The sequence below is a fragment of the Tachysurus fulvidraco genome, chromosome 16, assembly GCF_022655615.1.
Source record: "Tachysurus fulvidraco isolate hzauxx_2018 chromosome 16, HZAU_PFXX_2.0, whole genome shotgun sequence".
Lineage (NCBI taxonomy): Eukaryota > Metazoa > Chordata > Actinopteri > Siluriformes > Bagridae > Tachysurus > Tachysurus fulvidraco.
This window is the reverse complement of record NC_062533.1, coordinates 9,651,159-9,675,397: the sequence shown is the minus strand read 5'-3', so window position 1 is coordinate 9,675,397 and position 24,239 is coordinate 9,651,159. Positions and strand designations below refer to the sequence as shown.

General features: G+C 37.5%; 2 protein-coding genes and 1 pseudogene across 7 annotated transcripts; 2 read left to right on the top strand and 1 right to left on the bottom strand.

Moving 5' to 3' along the window:
- Window positions 1–232: 232 nt before the first annotated feature.
- LOC113644538 lies at window positions 233–1,699 on the bottom strand (annotated as a pseudogene).
- A 1,234-nt stretch (window positions 1,700–2,933) lies between these two features.
- On the top strand, window positions 2,934–12,148 carry pgfa (placental growth factor a). The gene is made up of 8 exons (XM_027149475.2): window positions 2,934–3,277; window positions 8,344–8,446; window positions 9,131–9,164; window positions 9,284–9,480; window positions 10,292–10,371; window positions 10,488–10,517; window positions 10,608–10,679; window positions 11,023–12,148. The coding sequence occupies exons 2-8, from the start codon at window positions 8,381–8,383 to the stop codon at window positions 11,039–11,041; spliced, it is 498 nt and encodes a 165-aa protein (XP_027005276.1). The 5' UTR covers window positions 2,934–3,277; window positions 8,344–8,380; the 3' UTR covers window positions 11,042–12,148.
- Window positions 12,149–15,047: 2,899 nt separating this feature from the next.
- On the top strand, window positions 15,048–21,159 carry cipcb (CLOCK-interacting pacemaker b). Of its 6 annotated transcripts, none has more exons than XM_027149462.2 (4): window positions 15,048–15,187; window positions 16,278–16,439; window positions 16,606–16,781; window positions 17,223–21,159. In XM_027149462.2, exons 2-4 carry the CDS (start codon window positions 16,331–16,333, stop codon window positions 18,066–18,068), a joined length of 1,131 nt encoding a protein of 376 aa, XP_027005263.1. In that variant the 5' UTR covers window positions 15,048–15,187; window positions 16,278–16,330; the 3' UTR covers window positions 18,069–21,159. The 6 variants fall into 6 exon arrangements, with proteins under 6 accessions (XP_027005263.1, XP_027005265.1, XP_027005262.1 ...); XM_027149464.2 differs by having other exon boundaries at window positions 15,065–15,187; window positions 16,293–16,439; XM_027149461.2 differs by having other exon boundaries at window positions 15,176–15,297.
- The last annotated feature ends 3,080 nt before the right edge of the window (window positions 21,160–24,239 follow it).

Here is a 24,239-nt window from a genome sequence, read left to right as displayed (position 1 = left end):
ACCAGTCTACACTGTTACTGGTATACACAACACTTTATTGCACATTTGTACTATGTATACTTCATTGCACATTTCATAATTGCACATCTGTACATACAAACTGTCTATACTCTTTACTTCAACTGCACATTTCACATTTGCACATACAAATTGTATATATTGCATACTTCAATTGCAATTATATTTCAATTGCACATTTCAAACCTGTAAATGTGTACATACAATTTTGTCTATATAGTATATGTCATTCTGTTACACTGTGGAGCTTCTGTCACTAAAACAAATTCCTCGCACGTGAAAACATGCCTGGCAATAAAAAAAAACGTTCCACTACTTTTAAAGTTATATTCTATGAACAATAATTAAGGACAAAATTTTGTGGAGTTCACTAAACCATTATTTTAATATAAAAATAATAATAATGCAGGAAATTGACACGGGTCAGGTTAAATTAATGAGTTTCCTTTTTACATCAGTTACACCTGCACAGTTAACATCAGGCGTGGTTTCCATCACCATGATAGGACTATTCGGAGTTGCTGTCGTCGCTGTCAGAGTACGCCCCCAGCAGGCTGAGAGAGGAACCATTCTGAACTGTTAGTGTTCGGCTGCTGCTCGTAGTGGCATTGCCAAGATTTATATCAGTCTGAGCTCCAGCTGCAGGCTGCGGTGCTGTAACTGTTGCCCCAGGCTTCTTCCTCACTACAAGTGACCCTAGTGTACTTCTTCCTCCTAACCCGCCCACACTCTTTTCCCAGCTCTCAACTTTCTGCTTCTTTATTCCAGACGAAGTGGCACCCTTCGTATCCATTTCTTTGTCTGTAGTCAGGATATCTGTAGGTTTCTCAGAAGTGTGTCTTTTCTGCTGCTCTTTTACATTTTCTGGCTCCTGATCAGAGTCAGAATCAGAGTCTCTAAGCCGTTTGACCAATGCCCTCTCCGGAATTTCTTTGGTTTCTCTCTCATCGTCCTCCTGCTCCTTTTCCTTCTGTCCCTTCTCCAGCTCCCTGTACTGCTGCAACATGGACTCAAAGTCCACCAGAGCCTGCCTCTGATTCAGATCCTTCAGCTCCTGTAGGTTCTCCAGAACTTCCATCTCCATCTTCGAGTCCCGTGTGCGGTTCTCCAAAATCTTCATGGGATTATTTAACTCCTCCTCCTCTCTCTCCATCTGGATTTTCTTCTCCTCTTCTTCGAGCAGCTTCTCAGCCTGACAGTTTCGTGTCGCTCCATGTTCCATAGCGTAATCAGTGTTTTCTGGGTCAGTCTTAAATGTGATTTCTGCCAGACATCTTGTGCATTTAATATAAAATCGGAAGATGGGCAGCCGCAGATACAGCTCATTCTGTACTGTCTCTTTGCGAGCATAAAACTTCTTCCCTTTTCCCTTTGTATGTATTCTCCACGTCTTACATCTCATATTAATCGGGGCCATCAGTCTGACCACATACTGACGGTCTTTAGGAAGTTTCAGTTTAGGGATTTTGGATGGATCAAAATCCGGGGGTTAGTATTTGTTTAAGACTTTTCTCTCAGACATGTTTAGCTTTAGCTAATAGTCAGAGTTCAGGACAGAAACACAAACAATAACAAAGGTTCCGACTTGAGTTTCAACCCGCCGTCTGATGCCTATTTCAGAGTTTCTTATTATAATAAACTCTTACTATTATCCTTCTCTCTCCCGCCGTTCGTGACGTGCAGCAGCGCCGTGGGCGGGGCTTAGGAAAAATCGGCTCTTAGGAGAGCCAATCACTGGAACGAGAGCCGTGATTGGACAAAACAACTTTCCTTCTGGAACTTTCAGAATCAGCTTTATTGGCAGGCATTTTTTCACACATGCGAGGAATTTGTTTTAGTGACAGAAGTTTCACAGTGTAACAGAATGACATATACAGTATAGACGAAATTGTATTGTATGTACACATTTACAGGTGTGAAATGTGCAGAAATATATATACAAATACAGGCAATTTGTATGTACAAATTTGCAAGTGTGAGAAAAATGTGCATTTGAAGTAACAATATATACAATTTGTATGTACAAATGTGCAATTGTGAAATGTGCAATTGAAGTAAACAGTATAGACAATATGTATGTATGTATGTATGTATGTATGTATGTATGTATGTATGTATGTATGCATGCATGTATGTATGTATGTACAGATGTGCAAGTATGAAATGTGCAATCGAAGTATACATAGTACAAATGTGCAAGTGTGAATGTGCAATTAGGTGTTGTGTGTTCCATGGTGTTCATTGTTCATCAGATGGATTGCTTGAGGGAAGAAACTGTTCCTATGTCTGGTCGTTCTGGTGCTCAGGGCTCTATAGCGTCGACCAGATGGTAACACTTCAAAGAGGGAGTGTGCTGGATGTGAGGGGTCCAGAGTGATTGTCTTTTGAGTTTGTGCCCTTTTGCTCACTCTGGAGGAGAACAGGTCTTGAAGAGTGGGGAGAGTTGTGACAATGATTTGCTTCATTCTGAAAATTAAGACTTTGCATAGAGTGCTGTATACAAGCGATGTAGTAGATTACAACCACGAACATAATTGCAGTCGTCTCTCCATGGTGTACTGTATGCTGTATGTTCCTGTATTTTCCTCTTTTTGTTTACTTCCGGAGTTTCGTTGAAATTTCCCGCACGTTTATTCTGACCAATAGAGAAGCAGTTTAGGAAATACGCTCATGTGGCGAATAAGTGATGACGTGGCCAATGCGTAATGTCTATGTTATCACATGACTGCATTTTAGTTCGTTTCAACTGGTGCGGAACAGAACGATCAGTGTGGCGATCAGTTCGGTGTGAAAAGGAACCAAAACTGCTAAAAAGCTACAATGTATCATTTTTTGCTTTTGGTCCGGACCAAATGAACCGAACTATAGATGTGAAAGCACCCTATGTGAATGTCCCACTTCAGGTGCTGGGAGATTGTGGTTCCCAGGAAACTGAATGACTCCACTGCTGTAACAATGTCAATGTCCATGTCCATGTCCATGATGGTAAATGGGGAAGAGCAGGGGGGGTTCTCCTGAAGTCCACAATTGTTGCAACAAACCGCCCGTCGCCCGCCTTCCCTCATTAGAACCAGGTGAAACAAATCCGCAATCTGTTGCGTGCGCCTTGGCTGGATAAGGAAGCGCGTTTTTTGTTTTTATTGTTATGCACTGGGAATTGACGCCACAGCAAAGAGCAGCACTAACTTAACGAAAAATGAGTATTAGAGCTTGATATCAAACACTGTGCGGGAGCGGGTACTCGAAAAAGTGACAGCCGGTAAGCTGAAGCTTTGCTGGCTAAAGAACGCTGTGCATTTTCGTGCGTGCTATAGTAGTAATTGCTACCAGAGTGAATGAATGTAGTATTCAATGACGCAGTGTAGAGTCCAGTAAATTATTCATTCATTTTCTACCGCTTATCCGAACTTCTCGGGTCACGGGGAGCCTGTGCCTATCCTAGGCGTCATCGGGCATCGAGGCAGGATACACCCTGGACGGAGTGCCAACCCATCACAGGGCACACACACACTTTCACTCACTCACTCACTCACTCACTCACTCACTCACTCACTCACACACTCTCTCTCACACACACACACACACACACACACACACACACACACACACACACACACTACGGACAATTTTCCAGAGATGCCAATCAACCTTACAGTAAATTAAGCTATACAAATGTGAGATATTTACCAACTCCTAGGTCTGGCGAAATGTTCATGGTTCATTAATTTAAGGTATTGAATGTTTTGTGTAAAGTTATAATCAAGTCATGTCAAACCTGCTAATTTATGCATTTTATTGGGCTTGCTGGTAATTTACACTGTTTGTATGTTTGTCTTTAAAGGTTTTTCACCTACATAGATTAATGCTTTGACACAAATAAATGGATGAAAGAAATTCACAAGGCCTAATCATTGAGTGGAATCCTGTTTAATCCTTCAAATAGTGAGACCTATCCTCTTCAAGTGTTGGAAAGCGCACTGTTGGAAAAAAACACTTGATAACAATCATCTCCACTGTCTTGAGCGTCTTCAGCTCCAGGTTGTTGACTGCACCAGTTCAACCTCCAGTCTGTAGGCAGACTCTTCACCGTCCTGGATGAGGCCGATCAGTGTGGTGTCGTCTGCAAACTCCAGGAGCTTGACAGAGGGGTCATTAGAGGTGCAGTCATTCGTGTACAGGGAGAAGAGCAGTAGGGAGAGAACACAGCCCTGGGGGGGTGCCAGTGCTGAGGGTGCGGGTGCTAGATTTGAGTTTTCCCAGCCGCACTAGCTTCTGCCTGTCTGTCAGAAAGCTGGTGATCCACTGACAGACAGAGGAGGGCAGAGAGAGCTGTGGACTCAGTTTTCCTCTAGTGACTCACCAGCCTGTCTGAAAGCCTGTGCTGATCAGCTGGTCCCCATCTTCACACGGATATTCAACACATCACTGGAGCTGTGTGAAGTACCCTCATGCTTCAAAAGCTCCACCATCATCCCTGTCCCAATGAAACCCAAAATTACCAGACTGAATGACTACAGACCTGTGGCTTTAACATCTGTGGTCATGAAATCATTTGAAAGACTGGTTCTGGCTTATCTGAATGACATCACAGGACCCTTACTGGACCCTCTGCAGTTTGCCTACAGAGCAAACAGGTCTGTGAGTAATGCAGTCAATATGGGACTGCATTATGTTCTGCAGCATCTGGACAGACCAGGGACTTATGTGAGGATCCTGTTTGTGGACTTCAGCTCTGCTTTCAACACCATCATCCCATCACTCCTTCAGCCCAAATTAAACCAAATTTATTTTCCTTTCTCTCTTTTTCCCCCTTTTAACTAGTAACCTGATTACTCTGGTTACAAGTCCATATATACACACATTCTGACCTGAAACTAATAGGTCCCACTACTACACAAATAGCTCTAAAACACTAAGTTCAATCACACAGCATTATTAAGTTTTGCAGAAATGCATTAAATTTTATTTTGATTATTTGCTTTACAAGATCTTTGAGCTATAGACTAATCCAGTTATCGCTGTTTGTTGTTGCTGACTTTACTAAATTAAACTGATTTATTTATGTAATTTGTGCCATAAATCTACTATTTCTCAATAGGACTGTAAAGGTAGGAGAAAGCCAGAATGTACCCTTTTTGTATCTAAATCTAAATTTCAATACTTTGAAGAAAAAGAAGAAATAGAATTCAGATTTTTTCGCTTCTGGATTGATTACTGAATAGGTATCTAGGATAAAGTTCTAGCACATTGTGTCACTTCTCCATGGAAGTGGTAACCTAGTGGTTAAGGTGTTGGACTACTGATCAGAAGGATGTGAGTTTGAATCCCCGTGGCCACCAAGCTGACACTCCTGGGCCCCTGAGCAAGGCCCTTAAACATCAATTGCTCAGTTGTGTAAATTAGATAAATGTAAGTCGCTCTGGATAAGGGTGTACATGCATCTGATGGAATAATAATATCTAATCCTATTAGACTTGTTTGTGTGACTACAATTGGAGCTGGAATCATCTGGACTTTGTGACAGTTGTTTTAAGCTGCTGAAGGATGTATCAAGGTGCTTTCACATGCTGAGAGTACACCTGCTTGATGTAGAGTTACTGAAGCTAAAAGAGCTACTACAGTGTGGTAGTGTAGGTTAAAGGTTTGGGTTTGAGTCATAATTTGCCAAGGGATCATGTTGATCAGCTTATGGTTCACTTCATAGTGGTCCACTGACAGCCGGTAAGCTGAAGCTTTGCTGGCTAAAGAATGCTGTGCATTTTCATGCATGATCTAGTAGTAATTGCTACCAGAGTGAATGAATGTAGTATTCAATGACGCAATGTAGAGTCCAGTAAATTATTCATTCATTTTCTACCGCTTATCCGAACTTCTCGGGTCATGGGGAGCCTGTGCCTATCCTAGGCGTCATCGGGCATCGAGGCAGGATACACCCTGGATGGAGTGCCAACCCATCACAGGGCACAGAGCAATATAAAGGTTTCTAGAGTCTTGCTAAACTTTTTAAAGGTTATATGTACCTTCAGGACTTAGGGTTTCTATTTTAGGAGCTAGTATTTAACCATGCAAAAAAACATTTAGCCAAAAATTTCAAAGCCGAAATATGTTATAGCTCCACTAAGAGAATGCTAATTCATTTATGCCACTATTACCAAATACAGCATATATGGATTTGCAAGTCATCCACCTACTTAATGTCAATTCATATACATTCCAAACTTTTTTGTTTGGTCAAGAACATCATTAGGGGGGCATGGTGGCTTAGTGGTTAGCACATTTGCCTCACACCTCCAGGGTTGGGGGTTCGATTCCCGCCTCCTCCCCGTGTCTTTGGGGTTTCCTCCGGGCACTCCAGTTTCCTCCCCGGTCCAAAGACATGCATGGTTGGTTGATTGGCATCTCTGGAAAAATTTTCCGTAGTGTTTGATTGCGTGAGCGAATGAGTGTGTGTGTGCCCTGCAATCGGTTGGCACTCCGTCCAGGGTGTATCCTGCCTTGATGCCCAATGACGCCTGAGATAGGCACAGGCTCCCTGTAACCCGAGAAGTTCGGATAAGCGGTAGAAAATGAATGAATGAAGAACATCATTAAATTGATCAAAATATTAGCAGAAATTACTTGAATTGACTAGAATTCAATTAGTCCACCGACAGAAGTTTGAAGATGAGACATTGGTAGAACTTGTAAGTCACAGTTGTGCCAATACATCAATGTCAATACATATTTAGTCCTGAAGTTGAAGCTGTCAAGTATAAAAAATCCTCTTCTTTTCTTCGTTTACATTCCTGCGTATTCTGTGTGTGTTCCCTGACAAATAGATCATTCTTATCGCTTTACAGCATCTCTATAACACTGGCCACCATATCAGCAAAGAGTCCTCCTTCATTCCACTGTTACCTAAAAAAAAAAAATGTTCAGGAGTGGAGATTGTAAGTAGCATGTAGATTTTTGCTTCCAGCCTTATTACTTGTAGCAGTGAAATGCTCTGTGAATTATAAAATATTATTCTAGTAAAAATGGCAAATGAAAAATTTGTTTTTTAAAATGTTTTAAGCTAATGTAATTATAATACATACTTGGTTTCAAAATTTAGATAAAACATTCTACCTGGAGTCTGAAAGTGTGAAGCTAGAGAAAATCCTGGATTCTGTAACAACTCCCAATCCTATCAGAGTTTACTTGTCATTATGATAATGCAGGAGCTGTGAAACATCACTGTCTGCTTCTGCTTGTTCTCATATGGTTTACTGGCAAAAAGCTCAGCAGATTCCCTTTTTCCCCCAACCTTTTTATATTACACTTATCGCCGCGAAAGGACAACAGAGAAGAATTGAAATTGTTCCAATTTGCAATCAATATTTTGGTGCCATAATTTATTTCCAGTGGAAAATATAATCAGAAGCTGAAGGATGACCTCCAGGTTTTACTGTGATTTGGGTAAAAAACACTAAAAATATAGCACTTCCTTAATTTATGTATGTTGAACAACACCACAGTAATCAACTTAATCTTGACTTAATATTCTTCTGGCATTAAAACTGTAAAGATGTTAAAAGCTGGAAAAAAATGTATGTATATACTATATTTTTTTACGCACATGTTTTTTTACGCACGTTAGTGCATTTGTAATTGTAATATTCTGGTTCCTCAAAATACCAAACATGTCAACAGAAAAACCACTAGACTTTTCTTTTGTCTTCCCTTTGGTGTAATTTGTATATACAGGTATTTCCTCACAGAATCTATTGTCATTACACTTGAAACCGTACTTCATCTGCACGTTCTTGGTCACTCTTATGGGTTGGAAAGCTCAAAATAACAAAGTATTTGTACTCCATTACATTACAACACTGGTTGTTTTACTCTGACAGTGAACCCAAACCCCATTCTTCATATTATTCTTCATAATACTTGTTTTTATTTTGGCCATTGGTAGTGCTGTTGCCCTCGGGTTCCACCAAAGGTAAAAATAAAATAAGCTTTAAGAAATTTGGACACAGCAACTAATCAAAGGTTGATGCCAAAATTAAAATGATAAAAATGATCTTTTATCTATGAATGTAAGTTTTATCTAGTTTGCTGTTTATGTTGCTGTTAATCTATGTATTCATTCTTTTTTGAATTCTTTATTTTAGCAAATTCTATCTACCTATGTTGCATTTTACAGTTTGGAATCCAACGAACAGATTACAGAGGAGTATAGATTTTTCACCATGGTGTACTGGTCATTGTGTGTGCAATAGTGTTAAACAGTGTCATGCAGTCTGGGATAATGACGTCTCATCCTCGTGGTGTGTGTGTGGCGATGCATGCTCTTCTCCACAGAGCTCATTGAAGTGCTCTTTTGGAGGTTTGATTCAACATGAGCAGTTTGGCCAGTATAGCACAGATCCTAGCCACACTTCTCCTCCACATTCCATTTACAGAGGTATGAAATAACTTCACATGCTTTGTTGTATATAAAATTAATATTGTGTGAATATTTTTACTTACTTTGAAGACCTTTTTCTTTTTCATTCTGGTCTCCATTTTTAAATCTGAATAATATTATTGATCTGTGTGACCAAGTGATTTAACCTGCGTTTGTTTATTATTGTATCTGAGTGATTAGTTTCTCAACACAGTGCATGCATATACATATATAGTGAATCGATGAGTGTGTTTTAATTTATGCTAGCCCAGTTTTCTTAAGTCTGATAGGATGTCTTAAATCTAAATATGTTCATTTTGATCAACTTTATCTCTTTTTTTGGTGGAGTACGTGAAAGTCTAGCTACAATTTTAGTGTGGTTGGGAATTTGCACGTCCTCTAGCTAATCTTTGTTACTACCCCAGAATGCCCCTCAGTTGCTCTAATTACTTTAGACCTTCTACGTGTCTGTTCACAAATCATCCTGACTGTGAATATGAGCCAAGTATCCAAAGTAATCTCTTGATTTAGACTTGGTTTGTTGCACAAAGACAATTAGTTGTTTGACACTGCTCAGACTACTTTCTCTTCGACTCAATGGATGTCAGTACTAGTGTACATTTACATGTCATGAGTCAAAGTGTGAAATGAGTTGGAAATGATTACGATGTTAATTTCTATCATATATTGTTGGTGTTGTAGGTCTCGGACACTCTAATCATGACCCAATCCAATGGTAAAAATTTTTTTTTTGCTCATATGTTATGTCTGTAATCCATGCAAATAATTGCCACACACAAAACTCACACATATGTAATAGTGAAGACATTTAAAGGTTTGTAATTGATCGTGTAGTGATATTGTTTCCTGATGTGTGGCATCGGAGTTTGTGTCGCCCGATGGAAAGGCTGGTGGAGGTGGAGCAGGAGTATCCAGGGGTCGTGGAGTACATCTTTAATCCTCGCTGTGTGCCTCTTCATCGCTGTGCTGGCTGTTGTAATGATGAACAATTACTGTGCTCCCCTACCCGCAGACACAATGTCACAATACAGGTACAGGTTTAATATGTTACATCTGTTAGTTTACTCGGGTAAATGTAAACATGCAGACAGTGAATTCTTGATCCATATATACAGTGTGTACACTGTAGGAAAAAATCTATGCTTCTAATCTCATCTAAATATATGCTCTACATTTAAAGGATCCTAAACCTTGTATTTACATTTCAGTTTATAGCGTTTAAAGTAAAAAGTACCGTGCCAGTTCATCATCTGCAATGGCTTGCTTGTTTACACAATGTAGATGATGCTGTTGCAATAGATATCCATGTGTCTGAATATGGATTAGACTGTCGGGCAAATGTTACGTGTGGAGGAGGAACATTTTTGCAATCTTTCAACATTTCAACAGACCATCTCATTTTAAAAATTATGTTGATTTAGGCTTCGTTAATTTGCTAACATTAAATATTTAGATTGCATGGTTTTCTCTGCTAATAGGCAAATATCAGTTCCAGAAGCTGAACTGGCTGTGCAGCAATTCAAGCTATAATATTGGTTATTACAAGATACTTTATATTAATTCATTAGCAAAACACTATTAGCCATGCCTACAAGGGGAAAACTACAGAGAGTGAATAATGTTTTAGGCAAAACAGCGTATTTGATTATAATAGCTTTAGATAGGTAAAGACTAATTTAAGTTAGTTCTTGGATAAAACCATGACCTTGTTTGATTTTTTCTTTACTTTTGGTAAAGAAAAAATCATGATATATCAATGGTGCTTGATATATAGATATGTATATTTCATGCAACTAATCATGGCATAATTGGATTCAACATACCATCCTCCTTTCTTTCCAGCTGGTGAGAATAAACCCAGTACAGAGGACAAAGCAGTATGTAGAGCTTTCATTTTCAGAGCATTGCTCCTGTGAGTGCAGGTATGGAAATCAAACTGCATCTAAAATTGCATTGCAGCTATTATTGAAAGTTTTAAAATACTTTACTGATCTTATTCTCTTTATTAACATCATAAAACATATTTTTTATGACCTAGGCCCAAACAGAATCACATAAGATATCAGAGGTGAGTCTATTCTGTCAGAAACTAGACTATATATTATATCTAGTCCCTGTTATGAATGTGGAATAATAATGATTTTCTCTGGCACAACAGGCAGAGGTTAAGTAGGCCATACAGAAGAAGAAAGGGGAAAAAAGACAAAAAGAGAACAGAAAACACTGCCAGGTATATTTTATCCTCTGCTGGTTATGACATGAGTTATTTGAGTTGATAAAATCATGAGTTCATTCATTCATTCATTAATGAATAGGAGGACTCATTTCAAAGAAATCAATTAAAGGCTTGGATCCTATAAAAATAAATGTTCTCAAATATAAATGTTATATTTCATGAACGTAGTCAATAGGTAGATAATCGGAGTATAAAATGATGTTCAAGAATAATTAACAAATGATTTCTGGTTTTGGTGTTTTCTCAGTGTATTGCTACATAAATATTGCATATACTGTATATACTGTATGCATGACCACTGGCTGAAGCTTTTAATCAAACTGTTTGTATTTTTTAGGTGTCATCATTTTAGCTAAATTCCATTTCCTCTTGTTTTATTCATACATAAGACATGAACAGTACATGCATCTGGGGTCAAAGCCAGGATGAGTTCTTCTCTCAGAGGAAGCTCTTACAGTCCACAGACAATAAGATATACATAGTTCTATGGGAACCATAGAATAACAGAGTGGAGGCTCTGTAATCCCCCTCTATTGTGTAACTTGCTTAAACCCACTGCTATGATGAGTGTGGTAATGGAAATGACAAGGAGACGTGACTTTTTGACAAGATTGATGAACACAAAGGTGACTGCTACACATATCATTGTTAAAAGAGAAATGACGACTAAAGCCAGCTTTATTCAATGTATGTAATAAATGTTAAAGAAATCTAAATTGTGTCTGATTCTGGTGGCATATGTGTTTTTGTAAAAGATGAATAATATAATGAAATTAATTTTTAACATGTTCAGCCAAACCTTTGTCCACTTCTTTCCACCAAAGGTTAAAGTAAGATCATACTGCTAGGAAATACATTTATGGCATTTGGAAGACATTCTTATCCAGAGCAACTTACAATTTTTATACAACTGAGCTATTAAGGGTTAAAGACCTTCCTCAGCAATGATCGCGTGATGGACTTGTCGAACTCACAACCTTCCAAGCAGTAGTCCAACACCTTAACCACTAAGCTATCACATCCACAGCCAAATGTTCTGTGCAATTAACTTTATTCTTTTAAACAATAACCTGCACTGTTAACGTAGTTTCTATATGAAACACTTAGCTAGGCTTGGACCTGTTGAGCACAGATAGAAAAAGTACATGCTTTACTGAACTAAACAGGAGTTGACAGGAGTAGAGTTGACAACCCATGTCCAAGTCCATGGGGCCCCATATGTTTTGAAGTCACCGTGTTTGAGACATGAACAACTGATGGTGGTTCAAATGATGTTGGAATGTTCGTTTTTTTTTTAAATCCATTCGTGTACTTGTTACTCCATATCAGTGCCTCTTAGAATTTATTCCATGCAGGGGGACATTAGCTTGAAAAAAAACCCCCAATAAATTAAATGTAAACTGACTAAAGAATATACCATTATCCAGAACATTTTAAATGAATAAAAATATATTTATGTATCAGTGTTTATGTGCATATTTAATTTCTTGTCATATACAGTAGATGTCAATAATAATAATAATAATAATAATAATAATAAGCAAAACCATGTACAAAATTTTGATGTCATTTGATGTCATGAACACTTAATGTTGACAAAATAACAAAATGGCTCCATGATGATCTAAAAACAGAACATTGAAGTATTTTTTGTGAGCTTAACAAGTGCTGTTTTTTTCATGCATTGTTTGTTGCTGATTTTCCCATATTAATAGTTGAATAAATTAATAAATGTTCAATAATAAATGTTCATAAATGTTCAATAAAGTTTTTTTGTTCACTATCTCTTGTTTTATTCAAGATTACATCAGAAACATACAAAGTAATTTATTATTAGGACAAGATTCCTGGGTTCAACTAAAATAGTGTAGTAATAAAGCACTACAAACCAGCTTAAAGATATAAAATATCTTTAAAAGCGTGATCTGTTTAATAGACTCCTGTATGCAGTAAAATCCTAGTGCACTGAGATTCTTCATGTCAGTCACGTGTTATTTACTTACATTACATGCCACAGACAGGAATATCCACAATTTGAATAAACCACAAAAGTTAATAAAACTTCAAAGACATAGTTTCAGGTGCAATGGCCCTATTGGCCTACACACAGGCTGATTTAAATATTTGCATCCTATTTACTTGCATTTAAACTGATAGCCATCTGCTACTATATTTTGACCCAGCATAATTAAGACACTCAGTTTCACTATATTAAGGTTCATTGTCCTGACAAGCTTGCTATAGTTGACATAAAAATTATATCTTTAGCAAATCGTGCTTTTGCAAATATGTTTTTGCACATGCGCAATAGCACGTATTTCCCACGCTCGAACGTTGTGGCCCTCTGTCACGTTTTTTAGCTGATCGTCTGTAGCACTGACCAATAGAAAAGCAGAACAAGATCTGAAGCGTGAGGAAGATCAATGACATAAGAGCATGTAGATGTTTAGGTCACACCCCTTTCTCTTCTACCAAAATATGTAACATAAATACAGTCTCATAGAGGCGTGATGATATGTTCCATATAAAACATGGTGGTAAGAAAATCATGAAAAAAAAATGCAGTACATTTTGACGTTTAATTCCAATGTCTCTCTCTCTGTGAGTGTTTGTGTGTATGGGTGAGTGAGTATATGTGTGAGTATATGTGCGTGTGTATGTGTGTGTGTATGTGTATATGTGTGCAAGGGCGTAAGTTTGATTTTGACATCGGTGCGGACATAAATAAAATTGGTCTGCAGAGCCGCATTGTCACAAAAGTATAAAAGCTTATCGCTTCTTACTCGAACAATAATTAAAATAGTATTTTTTGTGCCATAACTTTATTTATTAAGGTTACACAGGTCAAAAACAACAGATATACAATAGGTCTATTTTATTTTTTTTACTTTTTTTATGATGCCAGTAAGAATTCTAGCAAGGCAAGTAAAAAAAAAACTGAAGAAGCAGATTTCCTCTAGATCTGCTCCAGAAAAACAACACATTACATCACAGAACACAAGGTATTAATTACTTAAACAACAATATATATTTATATATTGTTATATATATATATATTTAAAGTTAAAGTTATATATATATATATATTTATATATTGTTAATTACTTAAACAACAATATATATTTATATATACTATATAATTGGTAACTAGCCACATCATAAAAACTGAGAGGTTAGTATGTACTGTACTGTAACTTGCTATTTGAACAAGCCAAACACACGTCTACGTCTGTCATGACCAGATATAAACTGCTGGCATATGTGTTTCACATCGATTTTGTCGTTTGTCCTGGTGGACATGGCACACAGCAATACTGTTCAGTCTCACTTATGTCATTGTTGTTCTGAGCCATGTTTTTAGTCTTCGGAGAGTGTATCGCCTCGGTGGGTGTCTTTGGTGAGGAAACTGAATGGACGTAAATCCAAGGGAGTCAACCATTGCAGCTGCTTTATTAAAAACCTCCTGAAAACGTTCCTCATTTCTTTTGGCTTGTAAATTGGACTTGATGCACTCTATTGCACTTCTCATTCCTGCAACAGTTTCAGTCCGTTTTTGCAGAGACTTGTTCAGACACTCCAATTCCTCAACTACTTCTAATGCCAGAAAGAGTCCAAGCACAGTTTTACCCTTTTCAAACCTCTCTCGCAGTCCATTTGCCCTCACACCTGTGTTAGATCCATTTGACGCCATCTCCTCCAAGCTTGATAAAACACTCTCATACTGAGACAGCACTTTGATTGCTTTTCCTCGCACTGTCCACCTGGTTGGACACAGTGGTCTGAGTGATTTTGATTGTCTGTCTGACATTCCACTATTTAAATGACTGTTAAAGATTTACACACTAATGTTTAAATTTGCAACTCATCCGGTTTATATGGGATTGTGTTTTGTGGATAAAACTGTTATAAGAATACTTTCTTCCTCACATACCGGTAGCCTGCATAATCACGTTGCATATTGCTTCATACAACGGAATATAGCTGCAGCCGACCTCAACACATTAGCGAGAAAGACAAAGCCAATCAAACAGCCACGTGGGTTAGAGAGGCAGGGCTCAAAAAAGGCAAAGGCCAATCATTTCAGAGAGGTGAGATACAGAGGCGGAATTCATTGCGGGGGGGGATTTGTTAACTGTTTGTGTTCCACTAGTTGCGCTATTTTTTACAGAACGCCGTTGTAAAATATTTTTCATTTTATTTAATGAGTCCTGGATAAATGTTAAATGAAATAAGTAAAAAAAGCACAAGACACAGACGGACATCAGTGGTTATGTATAAATATATGTATAGGCTTGGTCGAATTATTGCTAGGGACAATTGAGTGTTCCCTGGATATTGATAGGGACATGTCCCTACCGTCCCTACCCAAATCGATGCCCTTGTATGTGTGTGTGTGTGTGTATATGTATGTATGTGTGCGCGCGCGCTTGCGTGTGTGCGTGCGCGCGCGCTCTACGTGAGCAGCTGCTGTCTCGTGTACAGTATCGTGGATTGTTGCTGAGGTGTGTAGCTACCAGCAATACGGGCGAGACGAGAACACACACACACACACACACACACACACACACACACACACACACACACACACACACACACACACACACACAGAAAGGTAGGTAGGTATAACCACGCAGACTTTCACACGTTTAAACCATTTTAGGAATCGTTTATTTGTTTGTTCTTTGCTACTTCATCGTCATCTTCTGGACACTTACATAGACACACATCTAATCTTACCCAATGTTAGCTAGTAATCCTGTTAGCCTGCTAGCCGACTTTGGTAAACAACATTGCTAGCATGCTAACAGTAAAGTACCATAACGTAGTTAGCCAGGTTGGCCAGATAATGCTTAAAATTGAGTGAGAAACTTACTGAGTGTTTTTTTTATTTATCATTCTGACATGTAAATGTTTATCTCGACTGTTATATGATGGTCCAAAATCAGTTAAATGTCAAACCAGGCAGTGAGCTACCTGCTAACGTGTAGCTAGCTAATTTGAGTAATGGTCCAGTCCCAGTTTAACTAAACGAAGACAGTCGTCTCCGTGTGATTACAGGTATTATATTTATTTTTCCCTAACAACTCTTCCACTGTCTTGTATTTACTACTTTTTAATCACGGTTGAAGAACATCATGTAAAATTGTAAATAAAACAACAGAATTCAACAGGTCGTTCCTCGTCCTACAGAACTGTCAGATGTTATCAGTAACAGCTTGTACAGTTGCTTGCTTTTCAACATTTAATGGTCTAAAATATACAGTTAACATGCTGACAAACAAGCTATTAATGTGTACAGCATTTTATACGAATTTGCTGGTGTTACTGCTGTAAATTGTGCATCGAGAACCTATCTAATACACCTGATGCATTATGAAGTGATAATAAATTGTAATATTCTTTCGTTATTCTATTCTTTCTAATGAAATTAACTTTCATTAGTTTAATCTCTTCATAAATATTGCAGCATATTCATTATTTTTGAATATGATGATGTTTTTTTTTTTTTTTACTTCAAACTAAAAATCAAATGATTTTCTTATCAGGAAACGGTTTGATGATGTGTAACTGTCACTGTTTGCCTTTCATCAGCACTTTTTCTGACAGTGTGAGTGTGGTGTGAGGAGACCAAAGGTGAAGCCGGTATGAGCATGAAGATGAAAGACGACGGGCTTGTAACCACGATGGGCAAATCTAAAACAAAGAGAATAGAAATGTCCAAACCTGATTCCGAAAGGGATTCTGGTTTTTCGGGTTTGTATTAAAAGAATAATATGATGATAATAAAAAATAATAGTAATTTTTTTGGTGTCGGAATATGAATTTATCTTTTACGCTATGTGCTGTTTTTGTTTTATTTTATTTATTTATTTATTTATTTATTTATATTTTTTACAAAAATATTTCTTTATTTTTGTAGACACTAGTTCAGAGCATCTGAGTGTAGTTGATCAGACAGACACAGAGGATGTAGCACGCAGGATGAAGCAAGCAGTGTCAGGTTCCAGGTCTCAGACTTCTCAGCTGGCTGTCATTGGAGGATCATTTCAAAGCCTGTCACCCATGATCATCATGAATAATGTTCTTCTCAAACAGGTAAAAACAACACTCCCTTGATCATTTTCAAGGGAAGCTGTACCTAAAATGTGAAATATGATTTATTTGAAACAAATATTCAGTCTAAACAAGACAGAAGCACTTTTGTTAAAAATCTCAAAAATGTGTTTATTATGAGTTAAAATGTGTGCATTTTATAAATAATTCACAAGCATTTAATATATGGAAGATTCCAGTCTATAAAAAAACTAATGTACTTTAAATGAGCAACCTCAAGTCACTCGGATATGTAGCTCTAGTGGACTTGGCCACTAAAATTTATGTAGCAAGAAAATATTATCCTGAATCTGTGTCACCAGACAGAAATATATAGGTCTACATTTCCTCAAATGAATCGTTCATTTTTTTTTATTATTCAGCTAAGGATCATTTGACATGCTAAGAACTCATTAGTTTTTGTATGCATTTATTTATTGACAGCCTGGTGATAACCCTCCCTCTGTGAAACCATGGGCCTTCAGTCCAGCTGTTGAGGTTGTTCAGCAACCCCAGGTAGTCTTCCTCCAACCAGTAATATCGCAGAGAAATACTTCAGAGCTAAAAGGACCACCCTTTAAGCGTCGTAAGCACAAGAAGTATCTCCCCATCCTGAAATCCTACCCCAAAATTGCCCCCCACCCAGGGGACAGTCCACGCAGTAGCTGTACTAGCAGCAGCAGCAGCTCCATTGTCACTGCATCAATGAAGAGTTCCAGCTCATCTTCCAGCTGTTGGGATTCTCCTGATAGAGACAGGCAGCAAGCTGTACAAACTAGTTCCTCTTCTGGATTTCTTACTCCAAACCACATTACACCATCCAGGCATCATCCAGCATCACCTGAGCCCCAGGCTCCACTTACTGATTCTCCCACTGCCAGTTATCCTTGTGTGGAAAAGCCTATAGCTGAAAGGCTGGAGTCCACAACAGAACCTACAGAAATGCACGACAAGACATTACAGACCCAACCACAGGCTGCCTTTAAAGATGACATTTGCCAGAACAGTGACTCGGATAGCAACGACAAGAGGAAGCGTTTCTGCAACACCTACAATATTTTAAGTAAATCAGGCCTGCTGGACATTACACTGCGTACTAAAGAGTTGATACGACAGAATCGGCGCACTCAGGTAGAGCTGGATCAACTCCGGGAGCACACAAACCTGTTTATGGAGGCCATACAAACAGGAGACTTGTGTATCTGGACCAAACTACAGATGAGTATGCAGGAAAAACTTGAGAAGTCTTTGAATACTGGACCAGAGACACAAATGGATCATTTGATGTAGGACACTTGAACCAGGAAAGATACTTTTTGAAACTGGTTGTGCAAATGTTACTAGTCCTTGATCCTTTTTTCCATTGTGATGGAATGTTCCTAAATTTGGGAACTTCCAACATCTGCATTATTGTCATCAAAGATGAACAATATATTTGGGCCCTGTGGCAGCATTGCTCCAAGCACATGAGACAGCAGGTACAGCAGGTAGCTCACTACTCCATGGTCCATTGTTCAATTATGAGTTCCAGAGACTGTCTTTGTGGAGTTTCACACTGTACTACTTGCTGCTTACCTCCTAAAAACATGCCTGATAGATGGATTGGCTAATTTAAATTGCCCCAAAATGTGAATTATGTGCAGTGTTATGGCATCCTATACAAGGGGCATTCCCATCTCACTCCAAGTGTGGCCAGGGTAGGCTCTAGAACCACTGGGACCAGGATAGAGCAATTTATAAAGGTTCATTTATAATGAAATATTGAAATAGAACCATGACCACAGCAGGAATGTTGTAAAATGGAACTAATATGTCAGACCTTAGTAAAGTCTTTTTGTCTGTACTAATGAAAAATCATATTTATAAATCTTATCTGCAGGCAGTTTTGAAATGGCTTTAATTTTTTTGTCTCAATAATATAGCTAAATTGTGTTGTTCACATAGTATTAGCAAAATTAAGAATGTGCTTATGGACTGCTGAATGCAAACCGTTAATATATAAAAACTAGGATACCGATTAAAAAAAGAAATTCACATATCAGCAGGCAAAGCAGGCTGGTATGTTAATGCTCTGTAGAGTCATGTGACATTAATATTAGTGATAGTACAAACATGTAATCAGTAGTTAGTCTTTTGTAGTGCTTTAGCTACTACAATATTTATAAGATCAGCTCAGTGCTGTAATTTTTGTGCCTGTAGCATGGACTCTTCAGATGCAACTCTTGCGGTGTTTGCAGCAGTTCTCTGTTGTGCGTCTTTTACCTACGTTACCTATATACCATATAGATTTAGTAGCATTTACTAGATTTATAAAAATCCAAGAAAAGCGGTTTCAGAGTATGCATTGTTCCTCAGCCAAAAAGAAGAGCATTACTGCTTGATCAGATCGCCCTCAAGTATCTTTTAAATGCCCGAGGCAGATGTGAGCCTCTTAATTGAATCCTTAATTGTAAAACCAGTTGCCTTAAACCTCACCATAGCATAGATAATATACAGTTTTCAGAATATGTGTATTGTGTCGAGTCAAATTTGTCTTTTTAATATTAATATACAATTGTGTCCCAAACAATTTTTAATCTCTTTCTCCCCCCCCTATCATAAATGGTTTTGTAAATGAACATTAACCAAAATTTCACTGTAGCTTATTTCTTAAGCAAACAATGTTGGTTTGAAAAACTTTTTTTTAACAAGATCACTATTGCACAGGAACCTGTTCTTTAAACACAGCTTTTCTAACATTTCTTGTCTAAACCTTCAGTTTACAGAGATCCTGATGATGAAATCTATTAAGGTGATGGATTTTTATTGTATTTAGTCTCAGCATCATTACAAAAAAGATATGAGATCTTCTTAAGGGTTCGGACAAGATCAAATGATTTCTGTGAATTACAGTAAAGGGAACTGGTGTTATACTGGTATATGTAAGCCCATATACTGACAATCTTTTTATTTGTACATTCAGGCATAATAGAAAGAAAGCTTTTCATAACCAGGTGGATATTATCCAGGCAGTTATCACTGAAAAAGTAGCTTGTAGGCAGAGTCTCTGTTTGGATCCACAGTGTCTATAGAAGGGTCTCTGAGATTAGGTTGTGCATAAACACTGGATTGCAACTATCCTGGTATCTTATTATTATTATTATTATTATTATTATTATTATTCCAATTGTATATGTGGTATAATGGAATGGTAATATCAGAAGTGATACTCAAGGTTTTGTTTAGGGGCAGCAGGACATTGACCACTAGTACCTGTGACATTTTCTTTTCAAATTCCCTTGAAACGCAAATGTAAAAAAAAAAGATATAGTCTATGAATATCACATTGACCATAGCAGCATTCTCCTGCCTTTATGTCAATATCTTCCTTAAAGGTATGTACTATTGCTTCTGACAAAGGTCATGTAAAAGACCATGTACATCTCATGGTCAGTCAGAATAGACTGTGGGTTTTGCACTGATCTATAGATTTAGCTAGTGTGTGTTATTTACTCCTCTAACGACCTTTTAAAATCTGTCATATATCTGTAAAATATTACATTACTATCTCTTTATTTTTTCATATCAGCTGTGCCACTTAACTTTAAACCATGATTTAAGCCAGTTTTCATTTGCAAATGTATTTTTCTAGTATTAAAGTTGTTACCACATTCTTGGGAGACATAACTGTCCATCAGTGGGTCATGGCTAGATCTTAAAGACAGGACAAGTGATGGATTTTAGATGTATGTGTAACAAACACTAGTGCACTGTTTTCTGCTTTTAAAAGCAAAAGGCCTCTTCTTTTTTTTTGAATAATCGTACAAATATAATTCATCTTGTACATGTATCCTGCATGTATGTACAATTTGTAAACGGTTCTCAATGTTTTTCTTTTAAACGTTGCAAACTGCAAATTGTGCTTTATTTCATAATATCTGAACAGCTACATTTTATTTTTCTATCTAGTTGTTTTATTCTTTGTTTTTGTTGGTTTGTTTTAAACAACTGACCTTGTAGGACATTCCGTATTTAAATACACATTTCCTACTCCGCAGTCTTCCATTATAGGATCTGTGATGTACAATCCAGGTGTTTGCCACCATTGTGTCATGTAGTTCTCTCTGAAAGTATTGGAACAGTTTCAGCCCCGTACATTGAAGACATTTGTGCTTGATATAAAAATATGAATTTGAAGCTGAGAAAACAGGGAAACTCAGAGACACTGCACACATGCATTGGGCACAGCCAGTAAAACAAATAAGAATGTCCTGGGTAAAGAAAAAAAAAAATTGGTGTACTAAAACCAGACATGGAACACAATATGCAAACCGCTTATCAGTAATAAGAATTTAAAGGGCAGAAAGAAATTCGTGAAGAAATTCAGAGATGAACCACAAAAGTTTAAACACTCCAAAATAAAACAGAACGTGATGTAGAGTGGCCGATGTATAAACAATGGCTTGGGCTTGCATGGCTGCTTCTAGAACAAAACACAGGACTTCATCAGGGGAAGGAATTCAAGGTGATAAACTGGATAAGTCAATCACCAGACCTTAACCAAATTGAGCAGAATTTCACCTTCTGAAGAGGGGACTGAAGAAGAACAATGCAACATTTTTGTATTGGCATTGGGTCAACGACTTACTGAAAGCAAGGGATATGCAACCAAATATTAAGTGATATTTAATTGAACTTAGGTTAAGTCTACCTAAACTTTTGCTTCCATTCAATTTGCATGGTCTGCAACACATTTTGATGTAAATATAAGAAAACGAACAACAATATTCTGGCGTTCATAATGCTTCAGTGTAAACAAAAACAAAAGATAGGACCTTGATGTTCCAATACTTTTGGAGGGGACTGTTTATTAGGTGTAGGGTTACAGAAAATAACCCGAAATGATTTTTTTCACCCCTTTTACATATAATATTTGCTTCAGACTGAACCTGCAAGATTAGAAAATTTCCTTAATGTGGCTGGTAAATGCTAGCAGGTCATGTTACTCCATGGTTCTTAGTGGACTGTGTTGCATACTGTAGCAGTGTATGAGAAGGTGTAACATAATTGAATGTAAATGTGTACTTGGGATGTAACTGAATGGAAATGTTGAGCCTCTCAATAAAACCATATGTACAAACCATACAAACAAAAGAAATATGATTTTTATATGTTGAGCTCACACAGACAACGCAGTTTGCTCAGGGCAGCCTATATATTCTGGGCTATCCAATAAATAATTGTTTGATTAATTTAAAAATATATTAACATTCATTAACTCAGTGCCAGTTCCAAGCCTGGATAATTTGTGTGTGTGGTTTGTGTTGTATAAGGAAGGGCATTCGGCATAAATACCGATATGAAAAAAAAATGCATCTTGGATGATCCGCTGTGCCAACTGAATGTTTTTTTCAGCATTCTTAAATGATCCCCATTATTTTTCAAAGAAAATATTCTTGGAAGATCATGAGCACACAAGTATATTTAAGGTGGCTATTGTTAACTGAAATTAACATTTAGCAAACAATTAGCTTACTCAGTTAAATTATAGAAGATACATTTTATGTGACGTCTGATTAAAGGTCGTCAGATTGAAAATGTCTATTTCTAGCAACAACAACAAAAAACATCAAATATAAAGACAGAGAACAATTATTCATAACATGAGATGCCTCTGATGCAGAATGAGAGAATGAGGCAAAAGGTTATACTACAACAAAGTGCACCAGAGTAAAAGTATGGAATCATAATGAAAGTGTTTGCTACAAATTAGCCTATATGTATGGTAACAAACATATGGATTTTTTTTTATTTGCACACATCCTTGTTTATATATTTTCTATTTTTATTCTGAAGATGGATGTATGGGGATGCTGCAACCCAAGTTATTAAAAAGAAAAAGCAGACAGCTGATGCTTTAAATACTGTTTTCCCCTCTCCTTTTGGGCAATTGTGGTTGATCCAGGGCATATCCCAGGAACAATGGGACCTGGAGGTATGCATAGCTCTCATTGTACACTGTTTTGTCTCTGGCTTATTTTAGGATTTTCCACAAGAAACTGTTATATAGTAGCAGAGTCTTACAAAGATTAGTCCTAAATGTCATGAAAGCAGCCTGTGTTGCATGTACTGTACATAGAGCTCCATAAACATCTACAAATATAATCACTGCTTTTACCCAGATATAGCAGGGGCAGGTATGCAGTGGAGCTAGTTTTATATACTGCTAGAACAGAAAAGGTGACTAACTCTTTAGGACCAACATCAAAACACAAAATCACAACAAAAATCATTCTCATTTTACATACACCATGTCCACTCTGGAATGCCTCTAGAGTGTGCTAAAAACAGCAGCTCAGAAGTAACAAAGAAAATTAGGTACTTAAAAACTTTAATACACTTGCAGTATTTCTTTAAGTGGACCTGAGGGTCTGAGATATAACAGTCTTCCATGGGGGGGTCATTCATACAAATTTCATAAAACAAGAAGAGTTTGGCTTTACTGAGCGTGGCCCACAAATACAGAACTGATGCAAGCTGTGAATTGAGCCATACAGAACCATACAATCTATCATTGCCCTTAAACTGGCTTTAAGAAACCTGTTTTAGGATTCTCATATTTTAGGAAGATACTGAAAGTAAAGCAGACTGTTAATGTTTAGAGTTTAGAGCAGACTGAAGTCCCATGATAGTGGAACTCACTCGACTAACTGATCCCAACATTCTGCAAGACCAGCTAGACAGCACCTCATATATTATATGAGTGAGAGAGTGACGTGACATACGGCTAAGTACGGTGACCCATACTCAGAATTCGTTCTCTGCATTTGACCCATCCAAAGTGCACACACACAGCAGTGAACATACACACACCGTGAACACACACCCGGAGCAGTGGGCATCCACTTATGCTGCGGCGCCCGGGGAGCAGTTGGGGGGTTCGGTGCCTTGCTCAAGGCACCTCAGTCGTGGCTCAGTCGTATATATATATATATATATGTATATATATATATATATATATATATGTATATATATATATATATATATATATATATATATATATATGTATATATATATATATATATATATATTCTACAAATCATCAAAAAAGGTAACATTAAATAGGCCACCAAACAAAAATGATTTGGCCCCTTCTAGAGGACTTTTACAAGAAATCAAGTTATGTAATGATTAGAAAGCATTGTGGTGGCACTTCTTTATTATTTACATTAACCCAGCCAAAAAAGGCCCCCAGATGAAAAAAACACAATGTACAAATAAATTACTACTAAGGATGTTTCTGCTTGTAGATGCAATTCCAGCCAAGGAATTTAAGGTGATAAACTGGATAAGTCAATCACCAGACCTTAAGCAAATTGAGCAGAATTTCACCTTCTGAAGAGGAGACTGAAGAAGAAGAACGCAACGTTTTCGTAATGGCAGTGGGTCAACGACTTGATGCAGTTACTGCAACCAAGGGAT

Bases quoted from the DNA above. Each gene is read 5' to 3' on its own strand.
- pgfa (XM_027149475.2), top strand. From the start codon at position 8,381: ATGAGCAGTTTGGCCAGTATAGCACAGATCCTAGCCACACTTCTCCTC. The intron at 9,165-9,283 runs GTAAAAATTTTT...TTGATCGTGTAG, and splicing joins AATCATGACCCAATCCAATG to TGATATTGTTTCCTGATGTG. The intron at 10,372-10,487 runs GTATGGAAATCA...TTTATGACCTAG, and splicing joins CATTGCTCCTGTGAGTGCAG to GCCCAAACAGAATCACATAA.
- cipcb (XM_027149462.2), top strand. From the start codon at position 16,331: ATGAGCATGAAGATGAAAGACGACGGGCTTGTAACCACGATGGGCAAA. The intron at 16,440-16,605 runs GTTTGTATTAAA...TTATTTTTGTAG, and splicing joins AAGGGATTCTGGTTTTTCGG to ACACTAGTTCAGAGCATCTG. The intron at 16,782-17,222 runs GTAAAAACAACA...ATTTATTGACAG, and splicing joins ATAATGTTCTTCTCAAACAG to CCTGGTGATAACCCTCCCTC.